Raw genomic sequence first — 20,944 nt, 5'->3', positions numbered from 1 at the left:
CTTTGCATCCACTTTTCTTTCAGCCAGATTTTTGTTCATACTATCAGTGGAAAAAATAAGACAATATAAATATTGTTTAAACTGTTTACCTTTCTTGCTTCTCTTATCATCTTCCTAATAGTTTCCTTTATTGTGAAAGGCTGTACTCGTGGTGGATGAAAAAGTAGATCAATATTTGTACCTCCAGACATTCCAGGCATCAGATAGGGCCAGCCCAAGTCAAGGTTCGGAGCTTCCACATCAGATTCAATAGGCCAATAAGTTCCCGAGGAAGAGGTATCATCAACAGCATTGTCAGGGGAATAAACTGTGTTTTGAGGAAGTTTCTGAACAGTGTTCAAAATATAATTAATTTCTTCTTCTGCTAGGAACTCTGAACATCTCTCTTTGGAAAGAAATTCTTGGTAGGCTTCTAAACCTCCTTCAATTAAAGCATCAATAGCTACACGATACCATTCCTTGTAATGGGGTTCAATGTAATTGTCTGATCTGCATTCATCGTGTAAAGATGAAAGCATAGATGAGGTTTCCATTTTCACCAATATTTAGTGACAAACCTTTTAAATTTCCATTCATGCACCAATGAAATGTACCTAAGATGAAATTGAAAGAAAACAGTTAACGTTTTTGGCAATTTTAATAATACTTTAACCTTCTCTTCCACCATCTAAAGATTTCAAAATGCTTTGAAAAATTCATTAAGCTTCACAAACCTAAGCCAAGTGGGTATTATTCTCCCCTTTTTCAGATGGGGAAACTGAGGCACTTGTGAGTTAAGTGATTTGCTGAGGTTCATATGTAGAGTCTGTGGCAGGGCTGGCAATACATCACAGATTTCTGGATTCCTAGTCTAATAGTATAAACAGCACACGTTCTGTGTGTGGAGAATGAATATGTAAATTTCCTCCAGTCAGTTGTTTCAGTACTCTATGCTTGTTGGACCATTCTTAAAAGTGCTAAAACCCCAGCCCTGATTCCTGCTTCTTTATGCTCTAGTCTCTCATATTCCTCCCTTGTACACAAACCTTTTCTCAGGCTTCTCTGAAACCACAGCCTTTGATGTCCTTATCTTTATCTATCTTTTTATTCCCCATGCTGATCTAATCCTCTTGCTGCTTGAAGCCGAAGCCAAAGCCAGCCTACTTCACTTTCATGAGTTACTTGAAACAGTTTTCTCCTCCCACATCTTGAATCAGACTATGACTCGGCAATCTGATTTCTAGTTCCACCCTGCTCACCTTATGGAGCGGCTGCTTTTATCTTACTGTTAATTTAAAACAATAATAATAAAAAAAAACCCAGGAGTTTTTCATTGCTCACATGCTCTTTTTTCAATTAAACTGGAAGGGAGGTTGTGGCTGCTGCCACAGAGAAACTGTGTAAGTACAAGAGGAGTAAGTACATAAAGAAGAATAGACGGCCAAGTTCTCCTCTCATTTACAGGCATACAACTTCACTGAACTTCTACAATTTACTTACGATCATTGGCCTAGGGAGGTAAGCTATAACTTGGAAACCCATGAGAGCAGCATGCAAGTGGTCAGGTAGAACAGAAAGCAGGTACATGGCAGAACCTGCCCAACCCCAATGGTAACAACATAATGTGACTCAGAGAAAGATAACCAAAGGAGGCTAGGGGGGAGTTGGGAAAACAGCTATACAGTGCAGAGTAACTTAGGACACAGATATCTAACGTGTTGCTAGAAAATTAACATGAAAATCCTTGTTGGAAGCCTATTTAATGATATTTTGTAGTAATACGTTATGTAAATAATAAATGTACATGTTATGCTGAACTTATTTATTGACCACATAAAATATTCTATTTATATGTAGATCTTCCTAACTTTTTTGCAAGAAGTGCAGTGTGCATTTACTTTAGCAATCTGTGTTGGAAATAGCCTAAACATGAAAATGGAACTGAAAATGGCTTCCAAATACCACTTAAATACCACTAATGAAATAAAAATTCTGTGCTAACTTAACTGTAAAATCCAATTCAATGTTCAAATATTTATTTTCAGTTCTGGATAGTAATCCAAATAATATTTGTCTGCAGATTTGTTTGTCTTACAACTAAATTCCTTCTAAAAGAGGAAAGATCAGCTGGATAAATGAGGATGAAATAGGGGTGAAAATTAAACCAAGACTGCTGTTGAGGAGATTGCTAAATCTGAAGTTTAAAAGAAATGGAAAAAGGCCAATCTGAGGCTAGCATCAGCCAGACACATGAAGGATTCAATTTGAATTCTGTCTCTGGGGCAGCAGGAGGAGATATCATCACCCAAAATATTGTGCTCTTGAGCCAGGGAAAAGGAGTATTTTTTGCTGCTACTGTAATGGAGGATTTCAGTGGTTAGCAGTAAGCTAAAGGAGGCTTGGTTCATGCCCACTGACTGAGAATTATGATGTGTTACAGTAGTGGGAGATATGCAGGGGCTGACTTGCATCTGTGCAAAGTGTGTGTAAAGATGTTACTATTTGGAATAGTAACATCTTTACACACACTTTGCACAGATGCAAATGACTACACCTGGTGCAAGGCTGTGGAGAATCAGTCCATGATGCATAAAGGAGCAAAAAAAATTAGAGATAAAATTAGGCCTCTCAAGAAATTGTAATAATATCACTTTGAAATCAATGCTTTATGAACTGAAACAGGGCAACACTTTTTCAAAGCTATTTAAGATCAAAAGTGAAAAATTACTAAGTACAAAATTCATACATATTCAACTGAATATTCATACGGAGACAATTCACTAATGCAGGCTATCAAATTGACCAGTTAGTGCACTTTTGTAGGACTTTCTCTAGGGCTAATATCACCCTAACCATTGCATTGTTCGTTTGATGTTAAGGGCCTGATCCTGATTCCATTGAAGTTATTCTCTGTAAGGTATTTCTAAAGCTGGTTACTACTGTGGTATGTAAGTGCAGTTGAGAATGGGAATTCCCATTGATTTCAATAGTTGGAACAGGATCATGCAAATATAAAACATTGACATTTTGAGAACAAGTGAAAAAACACTACATTTTAAATTAAATAGATCTTATGGAAGTGTATAATCTTCAATTGCGGTGTTATAGAATATGGTTAGAAAGGGATTTCTACTTTCTGTATATATTTCTCCTCTACCCTTTGTCATGATTTCAGAGTAGCAGCTGTGTTAATCTGTATCCGTAATAAGAAAAGGAGTACTTGTGGCACCTTAGAGACTAACAAATTTATTAGAGCATAAGCTTTTGTGAGCTACAGCTCACTTCATCGGATGCATCCGATGAAAAATACTCTTTTTCCTTTGTCATGATACATTCTTGCTTTATTCTCTTCAGTATGCATTGCTATTCAATTTATTCTGTGTGCACCTCCACCTGTAATAAATATATTTTAAATATTGGGCGTGGGGACTGATGCATGATGAATGAGGCAAAGCTTCATTTGTTCCACTCCATTCCTTCTAACTAGTCTATGCAAGTCTCTGCAGTGGGGATTAAGGGAAAGAAGGTTTAGTTTTCTTATTTTTAATGGGCTAGAAACTCAGATGTTGTAGACTGTAAAGCTCCATAAACTTAAATTGAACCCCAAATTTATTCCAGCCAAGCATCTGGCCCAGCACTGATATTTTTTCCTATTCCCTTGTTTTTAAATAAGGCTAGGAGGTTTTGGTTTTTGCTTGTTGTTTTATTGAAGAAAATGTATTAAATAGGGTATACAGGTCAAATGCAATTACCTGGGCTAAGACAAACGACAGCAGAATATAAATATAATATGGCTCTCCATCTCAAAAAAAGCTGCAGACTTCTGCATTAATGAATTTTGTCCCACACAAAACTAATTATGTTTCTCAGAAAATGTTGCTTATAAAAAAGTGTCAAAAGGAGCATCCTTTTAAGAAATTAAATAAAATTCCTGTTTATCACCAGGAAAAACAAGGAAGGCAAAGCAGGTGAGACACATGGAACGTATTATCCGGAATTAAGGACATCAGTGTCTGGTACGTGGATAAGTACAGACAAAAGAATCTCAAACTGAAGTGATTGTATCATGCAGATAGAGTACCATCTCTTACTCTCTTGAAATTGTCTTTTCCTCCCCAGAAAATAAGAGTTATTGCACAGGAAGGGCACCTTGATGGAAGGTTAAGAACTTGTAGAAGGTAAGCTATAGAACAGAGATTTAGACAATTGGTCTGGCAGGCAAACTAAACTTTTCATATAATTGTTTATGGTATGTCCGTTGGTTAAAATTTCACCACATTTAAAAGAGGTAAATGGTTTTGATTTTTTGAGAGCTTTTTAATATAAAAATCAGCACAGAGATTACATTGTGACATACCAAAAAATCTTTCAGAAGTCAGCACACTTAAGTCCCTTCTGCCATGTATATTGTTTCGGTATAGTGGGCTTGAGTCTTCAAAAACTTATTCTCAAGATTAATCCTTACATCAGCAGCCCTATTACTGACACAGCTAAGGATTTGCAGGATTGAGCCCATAGTTTGAGGTTTGAGTAATTAGCCTAAATTCATCTTCCTATCTTTGTATGCGTCAAATGCACTTTGACTAATCAGACTGTGTGTGTACATACTTCTAAAACAGACTGGCTTTGAGAAAGTTGTCAGGTACCTTCCGAGACATGCTGTCAACTCCAGTGCTTTCCCTATGTTTAGGTGAGTGCACCTAACATTCACTGTATTAGCCATCTTCCACTTGTGGACATAGGGACTGGATATTTAACGTTGATCAGAAAAGAATTTTCCTACAAAGAGCTGAAATGTGCTTCACTGAATGAATTGGGGATTTGCATTTCAGAGCATGTGCTCCAGCTGAATCAGTTGGTGGTGGAGGGTGAGAAAACCTGGATTTGTGCTGGAAATGGCCCACCTGGTGATCGCTTTAGATAAGCTATTACCAGCTGGACAGCGGGGTGGGAGGAGGTATTTTTTCATATTCTCTGTGTATATATAAAGTCTGCTACAGTTTCCACGGCATGCATCCGATGAAGTGAGCTGTAGCTCACGAAAGCTCATGCTCAAATAAATTGGTTAGTCTCTAAGGTGCCACAAGTACTCCTTTTCTTTTTGGTACAGTATGTAAACTCTGCATGCATCTTGCACAGGCTTGCTCATTTTTGCTCATGCTAACAATATACCCCCGCCTTCTCCAATGTTGCTACAAGGAGCCTAGCAAGACAAAGCTTGTATTTTGGGAAGGAAGTAGAAATGTGTTTCTTCATGGAAATGGACTTACAACATCTTAGCCTCCACAAAGATGACAGACACAGAAAATGCAAAATAAATAATGAGTCCTGCTCCATATTCAGGCCCCTATACATTGCACTTTACTCTAGGAATGACCCACCTGTGGGTATATATCAATGAGACAACACACAAACATCTCCCTGCATCCCTCACCTCCATCACATATGATGCTTGTGGATTTTATGGCCCTTATTGGAACAATACACCTTTAAACCAATTATTAAAGCTATTGACAATACACAAGAGCCTTGCTCAGCCAGTTGCTAACAGAATAGATGTTTTATGACACTGCATTACCGATGTATGTAGTGCCTTTCCTACCAAAGGATCCAAAATGCTCTATTACAGTTAGAGGAAAAGTAGAATTTAATAGGGAAAAGTTGAACACCATTTTTCCTGTAGAACAGAAAATTAAACTTTGTTGACGCAAATATGAGAACTACCAAATGCCGATTGACCTTTAGGAGACTAAACTTGTCGTAGCTATGGCCAGAGCTGGAAAAGTTTATATAAAACAAATAGGAGAAAGACTCAACCAACAGTGATTGTGTAGTTGCTCAAGAGGTTCAAAGATGTGCAGAACAAACCATTATTTACTTCAGGTGGGAAGCAAAGATGGGATAAGAGCTGGAGTGAGTTCTACTTGCATCCTGGTCTCCAAGAAGTTTGAGGCCCCACAGTAAGCCTGGGGGAAAGGACCCAATGGTCAGCAGAGCAGTTGTGACCATGGAGCCCTTCAGAACATTGCTTTCAGTGGGCTGAGCCAGCTGTAGGGATGTTACCTGCTGAGTGAACTCCCAGGCAGTGGAGGTGCACGAGACATGACCAAAACCAGTATGGTGTTAGCGGTAGTGTGCCAGGCCGGCAGGCTCCACCTAACGTGACCCAGCCTGTTAGTAGCTATTCAGCCAGTTCACTACTTGGGTGGGTGTGGTGAGGGGACAGGCTCAGAGCAAGCCAGAGTGGGCTGTTGCCCCTGTGGCGCGCAAGCCCTGGCTCGGAGGAGCGCAGATGGCAGCCACAGTGGGGTGTGCCTGCAGGGCAGCTCCTGCCTTCCACAGCCAAGCTTGGATCTCACAAGATCTGGCCGTTTCTGCTGGGACAAAGCCCAGCTCCTGGGCACATTTATCCCAACAAGTCTCCAGCCCAGAGTGAAGGGGGAAAAAAGCCTGCAGCACCCAGCCTCTGCCATAGCTCTGCCCACACACAACCCCCTGGCCCCTTCCCCCAGCCCTCACTGCCCTGCCCCAAAGTTGCCCCCTTCACACCCCCTAATGGCTCACCTCCCACTGCCCCGTCCCCGCTGATCACCCAGCCACTCGCCTCTCTAGCCCTTGCTCCCCCTTGCCCGCCATCGCCCCTCTCCATGGGTGCTGCACGCCCGGGGCTCGCGCCAAAGCCCCGCGGCATCTTTGCTCCGCTTTCAAACCGGAGCGGCGCTGCTGGGGTCCGCCGCGGGCCAGCCGGACTGAAACTAGCCTGGCCCTGGGGAAGGGTCCCCGCCGCCCCTCAGCCCTGCAAGGAACTGGCGGCGAGCGGAGCAACCCGGCGGGCAGGGACCCGAGCCGAGCCCCGCTGCCCCCCAGCCCCTGCAGAGAGCGAGGAAAGACGCCACTTACGGTGCCGATCCCCCCCGCGAGTGGAAATCGCCTCCCGCCGCGTCCAGGCAGCTTTTCCCAGCCCGAGCCCGAGCGCCTCAATTACCCTGCGAGAGTCACGTCGGAGCGCGGCGAAGCGCAGCCGGCAGTTCCTGGCGCTCTCAGGAGCGCGCTGGGTGGGGAACCAAGTTAGGACATGCCAGGAGAGTGTCACACCAAACCCTTCTCAGCAGCCACAGGAGCGGGGCGAGGAGCTGTGGGAACGGCCAAACCCAGCCCTGGGCCGAGTACTAGGCTGGGCCCCTGGCTCCGGCTACCGTGGGGACAGGCGGCTCCCGACGGGGGCAGCCCCCCGGCGTGGTCTGTTGCGCAGGGCAGGCTGGGGGCCACGAGGAAGCGGAAAGTCTGCCGCGCGCCACAGTGCTTGCAGGCTGGACTTAGGAGACTGGGGCACACATGGAAACGGCCTTGGGGGGCACCTGCACTCAGGAAACTCAAAAGGTGCATGGAAAAAAAAAAATCTAAGCTAAAAGGAGTTGAGTAAACTTCAGTCCACCGTTTGCTTTAGACTTTCAAAAAACCAGAGTCCGTTTCTGGGATGAAGAGGTTTTCAGGCTCAGGTTTCCAAGAAGATGAAAGGAAATGCAGCCTTCCATGGTGAGACTGATTCCTAGATGGAGATTTGCATTTAAATTAAACTATTTACTTACTTAATTAAACTTAATTAAACTTGTGGTGCTCACTACAATGCTCTTTTGTTGTGTTTTAGGAGGCAGTGTCGACTAATGGTTTAGAGAAAAGGAATAGGAATTAGGACACCTGGGATACATCTAGCCTGCAAATAACACAGCACCTCATCTCGGAGGCCAGGTCAACAGGTTTGGGGCGGTGGAGTTAAAAATAGCAGTGGAGAGGTTTGGACTGGGGCTGGATCCTGGGCTTTGACCCCCTCCTGTTGCAGCCTTAGCCCAGCTGCCTATGCTGGCATTTTTAGCCCCACAATCAGAGCCCCAGTTAGCTGACTCCAGCCACAGTCATACCACTAGTCTTTTATTGCAGTGTAGGTTGACATAGCCCTTGGCTCTATTCCTAGCTATGCCATTGACTTCTCGTAAGTCACCTGGACCCAAATCTTCAAAAAGGTATTTAGGGACCTAATTCTCATTTCATAGTCATTCTCACTTTCTCTGGCCCAATGGCTAGTTAAGTATTTATTCTTAGTGGAACAATTATTGGGCCAGAGAGAGTGGGAATGGCTCTGGTCCAGCAGTTAGGGGACCCACCTGGGCGGTGGAGACCCTAAGCCCTTGCTCCAATCACTTCTTTCATTATTTATCCACAGTGGAACAGCTTAATCAGGAAAGACTGAGGGAGCCCCACATCAGAATATCCTATAGTTCCAAAGCTGGAGCACTCTCCTGAACAGTTTAATGAAAGGGAGCTAATAGTGTAGAGAACATGGTTTAGAGCACTCACCTGGGATGTGGGAGGCACCTGTTCAAATCCTTTCTGCCCCTCTTGCAAAAGGGGGGAATTGAACTTGGATCTCCCACCCCCCAGGTAAGTGCCCTCTATATAAGGAGGGTTGTGTGGTCACCATCATCAGCTATTTTGTGGGGAGCCAGGCAGGTACCTAACTAATTCTTGCAAGAAGCATCTAAGCCAGCTGACTCCAAGAGTACGTCTACACTGCAAAGAAAAACCTGGTTCATGCCTGCCAACTCAGGCTTGGGCTGTATCATTGCTGGGTAGACTTCTGGGCTCACGCCTGAGCCCAGAAGTCTACCCAGCAATGATACAGTCCCCAAGCTAGAGTCTGCTGGCATACCTATAGGTGTCTAGTTGCTGTGTAGACCGTACCCCAAGCAGCTGCTTCCCATTTGGGGATTGCTAAGCACTTATTTAAGAGAAGGGCATGGCTTAGCTCAGTCCCCTTTTATTGGCATTTCCCATTAGCTAGCTTAGGCTGCTGCCTTTGGCAGCTGCCTGTCTAGCATGCTTGCTTTTGCAATCTAGTGAAGCCCTGCTAAATTGACTGCAGATCACTCTCCTGTTGACTCCTGTATTCCACCAGATTGAGAAGTGTAAGGGGAGTCAATGGGAGAGCATGTCCTTTTGACATCGCATAGTGTGGACCCCAGGGTAAGTAGATCTAAGCTATGTCAACTTGAGTTCCGCTAGTCTCATAATTCAAATTGTGTACCTTAGATAGGCCTTGTCTACAGGGAAAAATCTATGATGTGTATCTCTTGACATTCATTTTACAGAGGGGATAGGCGCCTGACTCAGCCTATGGATCACAGCGGTGTTCTTGTGATTTTCTAGGTACCTAAAAGTTAAGTGCTGCGATGCTCAGCATTGCAACATATAAGTCCCTCAGTGAAGCACAAAGGGTGGGATTCACAATCTAAAAGATATGTAACACCTACACAGCAGGGTTACAAGTCTAATTATTGTATTTTGAGACTTTCAAAAAATAAATATGACTTTATTCTCAGCATGTGTGAGAGAGAAACATCCATGAGTATTATTAGTGAGTTACATGCATGCATGTTTATGAAAACCAACTTTTTTTTTTAATTTAATGTAATTACATGAAAAAAAGTAATCTTGTTAAGCCTTTTCCTTCATTATATTTTGTAGTACAGCTTACAAGCAGGCCTTTCCTTGGTTGTAAAGCTGAAATGTCACTTTGCAAGAATATTTCATCTTGCCTACTTTCAAGTGCAAGGTACCTCCAAGCTTATGATGCCCAGTATTAAATACAATGCATATCATCTAAACTAAGCAAGGTTCAGCTGACAATTTCTAAAGAAAAAAGATAATGAGGTAAAAGAGGTAAAGATATTAACTAAATATTTATCCAAATAAACATCAAAGATCCCAAAGAAGTGGATAACAGCCAGTAAATTTTGCTGAGTATGCAGTGTTGGTCCCAAGATATTGACAAGACAAGGTGGGTGAAGTAATATATTTTATGGGACCAAATTCTGTTGGTGAGAGACAAGATTTTGATCTTACACAAAGCTCTTTTTCAGATCTTGGACTATTACTAATAGCCACAGGACCACTTGAACCCAACTTGTGCTCCTAGTTACACCTAAGTGAATGTTTTGTCCATTCTTGATAAAAATTTAAGTTAATTATTTAGCCCTTATACAGCAGTTTTTAATCCTGTGATAATTTGTGATCAGGAAGGTAGAATGCTTTTCTATGGACTATCTTTCAATAGCAATATAGCACCAAGCAAATTTTTTAAACACCAGCTATATTTTCCAAGTTTATATAGGAAGGGAAAATGTACTAACACTCTTTTCTATACCAGCTAAATTGCTTGGACTTCCCTTTCATTATACTTGGAAATATTACTAAGGCTTCACTTAAGAGATGTTAATCATTAATTACAGGCACCGCGTAACAAGCAGCAGTTCTGGATGGCCATTCACTTTTCTTGATAAAGTGATCTGGATAAGAAAAATAAAAGGTCAGGTTCCTTATGCCACAGGCCTATTACTAAAGCATCAGTTAAGAGTAAGTTTGGAAGGATATGATTTTTATCAGAAAATATCACTAATGTTGATTTTACTCTACACATACAAACAATTACTTCCACTGATGATAATCCAAATTTGACAGATAGGCAAAGGAAGAAAAGTGCTGCTTGGGAACTTAGAGTTTTATTTAAAATATTTTCTATACTTTGACAGGTGATATTGACAATTTGTGTTTTAATGGTTATAAAATTAACTTTTGAATCTCAATGTCTACTGTAAGTAATTTTTTATTGTCTGCCTCTCCCATAATTTCCTACAACTGTGAAACTTTAAATCAGTTAAAATAAAAACGTTTAAAAATACAATCTATAATGTCTGTCAATTATAAGAAAAAACAAAAATTCTTCCACATTTAGATAAGAGTATCTTTTTCTTATATATTTGTACAATTCCTAGCACAATGGGACCGTTATCCAATACTGGGGTTCTTAGGTGCTACTACAACACATAATAATAATGAAACTAAATCAGCTTCCATCTCCGCTGCCAAATGTATGATAATGAAGAGTTCAATCAGATTAGTAAAAGGGAACTTTGAAATCTAAAACTTCAGATCATCAGTGCCGTGAGCTGTATAAATACCTCATCTTTCTTGATCTTCAAACAGATGAAGAAAGACAAACATACAATTCCAAAGATCATCACATTTACAATATTCACAAGTCAAAGAATTTGTCAAGAGTAAAGAGGCTTTAGCCAGCTATCTTTAACGAGAAAAATAGGTTGTTACAGATATTAATATAAAAGGGGCCATCTCCCATTTATGTAAAGCTTTGAATAGTATTGATACAAGATACGCACCATTTATGAAGAGGCAGGGAGAAAGATTGATACAGAAGAATAAAAATCAGAATGGAGAGCAAGTGTCCTGTTTTCAATACATGTTATTATAAAACAAATTTGCTACAGAATACCTTTTCGGGGTACATCACTGAACACCAGTCAAATTAAAAATGTGTCTTTGGCCAGGGATAACATTGGAGAAGGATTCCATACAGAACTTGGCAGTAGACACCTGAAATGGAAATGCTTTGGAGCAAACGTACGAACAATGGCATCAGTTGCCATTTACCAGTGGTCTTGTTGATCCTTTTGTTAGGACCACTAAGTCACCACTTCCTAAAAACAAAGAATTAAGGTCAAGACGGGTGACTAGAGCTAGGCTCCTAACCAGTGTTTAGGCACCTATGTGGCCTTATTTTCAACAGTTCCCCTAAAAATATACATACATTTAAAAAAAATTAAATCAATGATTGTGCTTAAGTGGCACAACTGTAATAGAGCTGCTTGTACATACTGGCCCAGATAACTGATCCCTGGATTATTAACTTCTATTTACCAATAATATCTAAAAATGGATGCCAGTCATCACCAATTAATTCACGGTCATATAACAAAGTCACTATTGTACCACTGTCCATCAGATAAAATGATCACAACTACAATATCTCTGTTTGGTAGAATAAAAATTATAATTGAATGCTCTATTATTATGAGCCCCACTTAGGAAATATACATGCCTCAGTGATCCTCCAGCTGGATACTATTAGTTTGTTACAATATTTCTCTTCATTGGCATTATCTCTTATGTTTTGTAGTTATCCTCTCTCCTGTAACAAAGCTATACTATCTGTATCTTTTCTGGGTGAACTTCACCTCTCCCTCACCTCGCATTCCCATAAACTCTAGTAAAGTGGCTATGTGTATGGAAAGATTAAATATGCTTCATCATTGTGATTAGGATTCTGGGCTGAAGGACCTTTGTGGCAGAGACCAGCCTGCTTGGTGGTATACAGATAAAGACAGATTAATTAGTAGGACAGAATTATTATTATAGTATTCTGCATCATGTGTTTGTGAAAGAAACAATTTACTCCAAGCTATTGACAGGTTCAAATGCAAAATTTGAATACCCCACGGATCAAGTGTGTTTGGGGATTTGGTTCAACCCATTATAACTGAGAACATCTCCCTGCTCCTGTATACCACATGGTTTCCATCTCCTCAAAATCCAATTATTGTCCAGCTCATGCAAAATGTTTTCTTTTCATATATTAGCAAACACCTTAAAAGGCTGAAGTTCTTCATTGCTGGTGCAAAATCCTGTGTTTTGCCTGCTTCTATGTATTGACTTGAGTGGGACACTTCACAAGCAATGTGATCCTGGCTATTAACCAGGATAGAGAGGGAAGGTATGTCTAGCCTCTGTTTGCCAGAAGCTGGGAATGGGCGACAGGGGATGGATCACTTGGTGATTACCTGTTCTGTTCATTCCCTCTGGGGCACCTGGCATTGGCCAGTGTCAGAAGCAGGGCCGGCTCCAGGAACTAGCTTTCCAATGGGGTGGCAGTCCGTGTCCCGTGGCGGTAATTCGGCAGTAGCTCCGCTGCTGTTCTGGGGGCGGCGGCAATTCGGTGGCAGCTCCACCGCTCTTGCGGTGGCAATTTGGCAGCGACTGGTTGGGGAGGCAAAATTGGTAGAGCCGCCCCTGGTCAGAAGACAGGATACCGGGCTAGATGGACCTTTGGTCTGACTCAGGATGGCCGTTCTTATGTTCTAAAGAACTTTATAGATGGGCAAAAGTAGCATTCCAGATGAAATTGGGGGAGGAAGGGAAGTAAACTACTTCCAGATGTGCACATGGTTCATTTTCAAAGTTACAGCAGTGTCTCTACTAGGGCAGTTTTGGTAAATATAGGAACCAGCTCTTGGCATGGAATTCATCCTTATGCTGATGCACAGCCCACCGAAAGGGATGGAGAGGTGCTGGATTGTGCCCTTCCAGTCCTGGGACTTCCTGGGTCCAGTTTGGCTTCCAGCTCCAGCTAGAGGGGCCTGGAGACTGCCCGAACTTAAGCCCCACTGCCTGGGACCTCTCATGAGCCTTGTGGGGCACAGATCAGTCTTCCCCACAACCCCTTCCAAAGGACACAAACTCAATTTTGTGGTCAGTGTATATATACATTTTTCATTTTTGTAATTTAAATTTGGGACTGGACTAAGGGCTTTGAGGTGCTCTGGCTGTCAATACTAACTGGCAGCAATACAAGAGTAAAGAACCCTTTTAGAAATCTAGGAGATAAAATAGAAACCTGTCCCAAATGATCAAATCGTATACACAGACCTGCAGCGTGAAAAAATATTTTAATCTCTAATGATATCACTGTTCTTGACCTGAATGCAGTTGCTAGAAACAGCAGGATGACTCACGTACAGATTTTTCCATGCACAGCCAAGGCAGTTATACCCCAAACTTATATTATAAGCTGGAAAATGTGCTATTGACTATTTCATGGTTGTTAACTCTCTAGACTACAATAGCTGGCTACGCCACACAAATGGTGTGTGCAGGAATGGTCTCTAGGCCTGGTGGCCCCATAGTGTGTTAACATACAGGCACCGGAGTTCAACTTTGAGCTCTGTCTACTCCCTCCTGTAGGACTGGAGTTTTATAAGCAATCTGAAGTGGTGATCCTGTATGTGCTGTTTACAGAGTAACCAGTGAGTCACTTAATTTGTGTTTGCTGGCACAGTCATGCCCCTAAGTTGACCTACCTTTGAGCAGTGCACAGCTCAGCATGTGGAGTCCTCTGAAATACTTTGAAAATCCCCATTGAGCCGCCAGCCATTCAGTAAGAGGTGACTCGGGAATGACTGACAAGCTATTCTGAAAACCCCATCAGCATCCAAACATATGCCAAGCCCGCACTGGAACAAGCAAGAGGCCACCTGCACGAGTGCAAGCTTTTGAAAATTCCGAAGTGAGGTTTCTGTGTTAACTACAAAATAGAGGTAGGCACAAATAAGACAGCATGGGGTAGAACATGTGGACAATACTTTTGCATCTCAATCTTATGCCATGTAAATCCATAGTTCTGGCTGTACAATAGACTAATAAAGTGGATTGAGAACACCAGGTATAGGCAACTCTGTACTTGGTGGCAGCAAGATCCCTGGGTTCTGTTGCACTCAAGTGTGGAAATTCTGTGGCAGCTTCATTTAAATTAATAGAGACTTAATTATTTTAGTATATGTGAATAATTTGTGTAGTAGTGTGCCAGAACTGGTAGGGGAGCAGAGGAGGGTAAATCTGTACCACCATTTTCTGCACTGAGGGCAGGCAGCCACCAGAGAGCCCTTCCCTGTGCAGGTGACTGGAAGGGAGCTGGGGAAGCTCCAACTCCGTTCACTGAATGCCTCCAATAGCATAGTTTATGCCCACAAGTGTTCATGGTGACAGCTATAATTCAGTCATGGTTTACGCCCTCCCAAGAGCAGGCAGGAGATTGCAAGTCACCCATTGCAGTTGCTGTCCAAGGCTGCTCTAGGGTAATATACTCCTCCTTGCTACAGGCTAGATCATCACCTGATAAAATATCTAAGAATGTTTTTCAAAAAAAAATTCAAATTAAGATTAGGACTTGAGAACTATTTTCCCAACAAAGGCTGTAATGAAATATTCCAATACCCTTATTCACCTTGGGTAGCATTTTTCTCCATAGATGGTACTCTTTAACATCAATTTGAAATCAATGGAAGGTCAACGTTTACAGGGGTTTAAGAATCTGCACCTATATTTGTTACAAGTCTAGTAATTTACTGTACCATATATGAATTGTAAATGAAATAACATTCTGTTCTATTCTATAAAGGTTTTATATCTCTCCCATCACGGTAGGATCTGCGTGCCTTCCATGAATGTATTAAGGTAGTTCATTCTGTCTCCAGAGAGAGAATTGTGTGGTTAGTAGTTTGCTTTGGTAGGAAGTTTTTTTGTTTTTTGGGGGGGGTGGGGGCGGGGTTGCAGAGGGGCTAGGATTTTTTTTTTTTAAGTGTACACACTGCTACGTATTTTAATAGGCAAGCTTGCTCTTGGAAGAGATGATGGTGAGATTTGTGAGGATCCATACTCTGAGGGAGTTCATTTCACAGCTTTGGCCTACTACATGTGGAAAAGACTATATCCCACTGTAATGGTCCTCTTGGGGAGTGTGTCCTAGTGGTTATGGCTGCAACTCCTGCCTGCCAAGGGGGTTGTGGGTTAGGGTTAGGCCCTGGCCCTCCCACTCCACCAGGCTCCAAACCAGGGCCCTTTGGGCTATGTCCTCCATGGGCCTCTTCCTCTTGTCCACCCCCCTACGGTCAGCTTAGTCCAAGGCTTTTCCATGGTGAGGAAACTCAAACCCAATAAGCAAGGGGAATTATTAAAGTCCAAGGTCCACAGGATACTTCCCTCTTTCTCTGAGGTGGGTCCTTCCTTCCCTCAGAGTGACCCTTTTAGGCGGCTATGTCAGAGTCTTAGGCTTCCCTCTGCTCTGCTGGAGCTGTGGGTCTGCCCCCCAAATGAATTAATTCCCTGCCTTTTCAGTCCTCTAGCACATGGAGCATTTGCTGCAGATGTGGCAGGATGAGGCTGGCTGAGCCCAAAATAATCCTTTAATCCCTTGCTGCCCAGTGTGGGGTTGGTATACCCCATCATACCTGCAAACACAATCTTGCTAAAATGGTTGGTGACATTATTATTAATATTATTTATTTGTACACAAAGCATGGGGATGCTAATTTGAATAACCAAGAACCCTATTTGCATTAACTGGTTCTTATTGGCTTGAAATTATTTCAGTGTCTATTACACTGTTCTAAAGATGGGAGCGATAGAAACATTAAGAGTAAAGGAAAAAATAAGCTACCATGCATGAAATATTTAGTCAGATAAGATAATAGTTGATCAAACATTTCTGTGCAACTAATGAAATTAATCTTATCAGTGTCACCCTAAAGACTCAAATCAAAGAGAAAAGGAATTTTTTTAAAGTATTTTAAAACCATATTTCCTAAACACAGAACTTTCAAACTCTCACACATCATGGATTGTTACCTAAATCCAGAAATGTAATTAAGTAAGGTAGAGCTTTCTTTTGGTCCAAAAGTGTAGAAACTTATAGGACCAGTTTTTACACTAAGATGCAAATACAAAATTTCCACCTTTACAAGAGCCTCTTTTCTGTAATGAGAAAAAGAGTACTTGTGGCACCTTAGAAACTAACAAATTTATTTGAGCATAAGCTTTCGTGAACTACAGCTCACTTCATCGGAACGATGAAGTGAGCTGTAGCTAGTCTCTAAGGTGCCACAAGTACTCCTTTTCTTTTTGCGAATACAGACTAACATGGCTGCTACTCTGAAACCTGTCTTCTGTAATGGAAAGCAAAATTTTACTGACTATAGCTATAGACCAAGATTTTTATTTTATTTTTTTTTATAAGAAGTGCCAATAATTAGGTGTAATATTTAGGCACCTAAATGGCCAGATTTTCAAAAGCGCTCAGTAACTAGTAACTCCCCATGGAATTATTCTTGATTTACACCAGTGTTGATGAGAGCAGGATCTGTCTCATCTTGTGTAAATCATAAATGCAAAGATCATTAAAGAATGTACATTAAAGTCAAATACTCAAGTTAGGCAAAGCCAGATTTAAGGGTGACTGTGCAAAAATTTGCTTTAAAAGGTTTAATGTCTCTACACTCAGTGTTTCCAGCACTTCCTTTCCCTTTATCTTTGCAGCCATGACACCTGTGCTCCTACTTAAAACAAAAGTAATATTCCCTTCCTTGCTCCATTCCCAAAATGCTATATGAAAAGCAGAAACACCGCTTCAGGGAGAGTAGCAGTAAGGATTCCGCTTTCTGGAGTTCCCAGGCTGTTCACCCAGGCACACACTACTACACCCCTTTTTGGGGTATAGATTAATCATCCAAGGACAAATTGCTTGCTCTGCTGACTGATGCATGGGAGGAAGCCAGGTACAGCCTCTTCTCCATCATTCTGTACACCCCCTTCGGGTCTCCGTGCTCCACAGTGGGATTAGAGATGGGGCAGCCCCTATGCATGAATTTGGCCCAATTTAAGGAAGCTGTGATGTATCCACAAACACACTAGCTCAATTCCTTGTTTTATCACGGTTGCTATGAGTCATTAAAATAACCATTGGTAGTAATCAGTTTACAGAGTCCACCTATATGGAGTCCTGTAGGAATTACTTTTACAATTGCTGCTGTAGGTGAAACCACACTCAGAACTGGTAAGGAAGAAGTCATATCAGTATGATACTCTGATCTACATTGTTGTTTAATGTCTATGTTGATTTACTGCAGCTGAAGATTTTTCCTGGTGACTCCTTCTCAGCCCTGTCTTACTGCCTAACTGAGGCTGCAAGTGGGTACATAAAAAGGAAACATCATGCCACAAGCAATAACTCCATATCCGGTATGTTGAAAATGCACATAGGATCTTGTCTGTTGTGTAGCTGCCCTCTGTTGATGGTGTTTGTCTCAGGGAAGGTGAATATGTTGTCTGTGACTACATTGTATGCACATACAGGTAGGGGCATAGAAATCTTGCTTAAGACCATACTCATAAGGTCATCCATCATTTATTGATGCTAGAGCTGTGTCAATTTTGAGGCATCCAGGATATCACCTGATCTTACTTGTTGCTGGAACTTGGCGTCACTACTTTCTAATCTATTTTGCCTTTGAAATAGGAGGTTGAGACAGGACAGTAGCTGAAGAGATCTTCAGGGTTGAATGTTGGCTTCTGGATAACTATTTTATTCTTAAAAAAGTAAGGCAGTATACTTTTCTGAAGAAGGCATGGACTGTTTCCATTAGTGGACATAGTCACCCTGTAGCCAGCAGGAACATGAATCAAGTTCACACATTGAGACTAATATTTCTTAGGTCTTCATGAGCTTCACCATGTGTGATTGAGCCACACTAGGTGGGAGGTGAAGTATGCGGTCAGCCCTTATTGTGCTCAGTGCTTGTGTCTGGGTAGTGCAGTGTGGGTTGATTATGTGGTTCACTATGTGACCTAGCTCTGCTGGCCATCATTCTGCCCGATTGCTTGTATGAGTAGCAGGCCTGTTTTGCCTCTTACTGCAATGGTGTAGTTATCTAAAAGTTGTTTATGCTGTTGTGGATGAATCTGGAATGTTTTATGCTACTGGTCTTTTGATGTTCTGCCCATGTGCTTCATCTGCCAGAGTTTGTGAACTATGGTGATCTCAGGTGGGTGGAGGAGGTGTTTTGTTCCAAGACATCAATGGACCTCAGCTGATTATACTAACACACTGGCAGCTTGCCTTAGTATAGGGGTGTCCAACCTATGGCTCGCAAGAGTTGTTTTCAGTTTTAGTTTCTTAGCCATGTGCATCCAATTCTTCAGTGGGGGTCAAGATTTCAGGAGGAAAAGAAAGTTAGTAGAATTTATGCTAGTGACTTCAACAGAACCAGGATTTCATCCTATTGCCTTAATTTAAAATCTCATCCAAGTTGTAGCATTCACATCAGTAGAAACATGATTATTATAAACAGCTATCAATTTAGCATGTACAACTTAGTTTGAATATAAGCCTGTGACAGAATTGTTCCTGGGCTCCCAGAAAGCCACTGCTTGGGTACCTGTTGGGTGTACAAAACAAAGAGGTCTTTCTTTGGCTGTCACCTCCTTAAGGCAGGACACCTCCTGCAGCAGTTTTACCCAGTAACAACAAGCAAAGCACTAGTAGCTAATCACCCCACTTGTCCCAGGTCAGACCAGCTTCCTTCAGAGGAGCTTTGAGGGACAGCAGTGTCTTGAACAATTCTTCACCCCAGCCAGGCTTCTCTCACTGAGTGAGAGGTAGAGATCTGCTCTCCCTCCCAGATGGTTCCCAACTGAGTTGTGCTCTCCCTTTTTAACCCCTCCCTCTAAGCTGGACACCTACTGCAGGTATAGCTGGGTGGGGCTGACTGAGCCCACAACAGCTCGTTAACCCTTTTCTGGCCAATGTGGGGTTTATATATCCAATCACAAAATCATTACTAGTTTAGTAGGAAAAAGTAAATTTGCTTACTTCTACTTGCCTGAAGTTGTGTTTCACACACACACACACACACCCAAAACATCCTCCATTTTGCCTTCATTGCAGAATGATATTGCAGCTGTTCTTGTTCTCTGATGGCTGTGAAGGTAGTTAACTTGTCATGGCACCCTTACATTTTTCATTCAATTTTACAAACCAAATTCAGAAACCATAATAATCAATAAAACTAGGAGAAAGTGAATGTGGCCTGATAAATGATTTGGCAGGAGTGGTATTCAGTTAAATACTCAAATCTTCCTCCAGGTTTCCATATCTTAGCTTCTGTCTTTAGAAATATAACAAAAAAGAGTTTTGGAACTCTTCCCTTGAAAGTTCCTTCTCGTGAAATTGATTGAAATGAAAAAGCAAAGGACTTGAAAGTGACATTATGGGTAAATTTTCAAAGTACAAACTGGCAAGTTATATGTTCACAGGAGCCAAAATCAGCTGGTGAATTCTTAGTCCCTTAATTTTCAAAACAAATGCCTGAAATTAAGGGGTTTACCTGGCTGAAAAGTAATCAGAGGTCCCAAAGATAAGTAACTGCAGCCACAACTGAGCAGTTGATTGTAGCATGGGTAGCTCATGGTATTAGAGTCATATTGAGTATCACCCCAGACAGTAAGAGATGGTGAAACACATGCTGGAGTACAGGCCACAATACAGACCATCAAGATCAAGTCACTATATGCTCCCCAGCTGTCCTCAAACTGATGTGGAGCTCCTGGTTGTACTGGGATGGCTTCTTCTAACAGCCACTAGAAAAGGGGGACCCACCAAGAATTCAAAGTGAATGAAAGTTAAGCTGTCCACTACTTAGTAGCTGGGATGAGAAATAAATGGTGGTGCTCCAAGCAGCATCACTTGAGAGAAGCATGTCTCAGGTAGCAGCAGGCAGACCAAGTAGCTCCTAAATCCCAGCATAAACAAGTATCCCACAACATTGTGACTCCTCAGCAAGCCTTATAGCAGCTCACACTGGCTGTCCATGGCTCTGCCATAGAAACACTGGATGAAAGGCACAGGACACCAAAAATTAAAAATATCCTACAATAAAATGCAAGAATTTAGAGTGAATTTGAGGATAGTAGCATTAATTATCTTAATCCAATATCAGTGGGTGGATTGTGTGGTCTATGGAAATAATTCAGTTCCGTGGCAGTGGGTTGGTCAAGTTATTGCCCAAATTTGTGGGATTCAAGGAACCACTTGCATCCAGTTGAAGCCCTTTGGGAATTCCATAGCAGTTGCATTCTCTAGTCAATGCCCATGCTGCTCCTCACAGGTGTAGCTTTTGGCAGGTGCAATTCATTTATACCCTAGTCATACTCTCCTTGGAAAATATTAAGTTGGTACAAATTCCCCTTATGCTTGTTTTTACAAAATCATACTCTTTAATAGGGAAATAATCTGAAGTATTGTGACCTGTCTCAGCTCAAAGGATTTCCATTCAAGAATTTTTACGTAAGCCTACCAATATCTGAAGAATAGGTGGTACAAAGGCAGTCAGACAATTTTTAGTGCATAGAAACATTTTTGTAAGGGGTGATAAAAGCACAGTGATAAAAAAAAAAGAGTGCTTGGATTTAGTGTAATCTGAGATGTCATATACTATGCTGATATAGT

At 41.8% G+C, this 20,944-nt stretch overlaps 1 protein-coding gene across 1 annotated transcript in view; it reads right to left on the bottom strand.

The window, feature by feature from the left end:
* The window catches only part of FAM83B (family with sequence similarity 83 member B), a 67,743-nt gene extending 60,796 nt beyond the window's left edge, over positions 1-6,947 (bottom strand). The window contains exons 1-2 of the mRNA XM_084624892.1: positions 6,880-6,947; positions 90-593 (exon numbers count right to left, since the gene is read on the bottom strand). Coding sequence (XP_084481018.1) covers positions 90-533 — 444 coding nt within the window. The 5' untranslated portion in view covers positions 534-593; positions 6,880-6,947. The remainder of the gene's footprint in view (positions 1-89; positions 594-6,879) is intronic.
* Between the last annotated feature and the right edge of the window lie 13,997 nt (positions 6,948-20,944).

The sequence above is a fragment of the Lepidochelys olivacea genome (assembly GCF_965140295.1).
Source record: "Lepidochelys olivacea isolate rLepOli2 genome assembly, chromosome: 3".
Taxonomy (NCBI): domain Eukaryota; kingdom Metazoa; phylum Chordata; order Testudines; family Cheloniidae; genus Lepidochelys; species Lepidochelys olivacea.
This window is presented reverse-complemented; position numbering and strand designations above follow the sequence as displayed.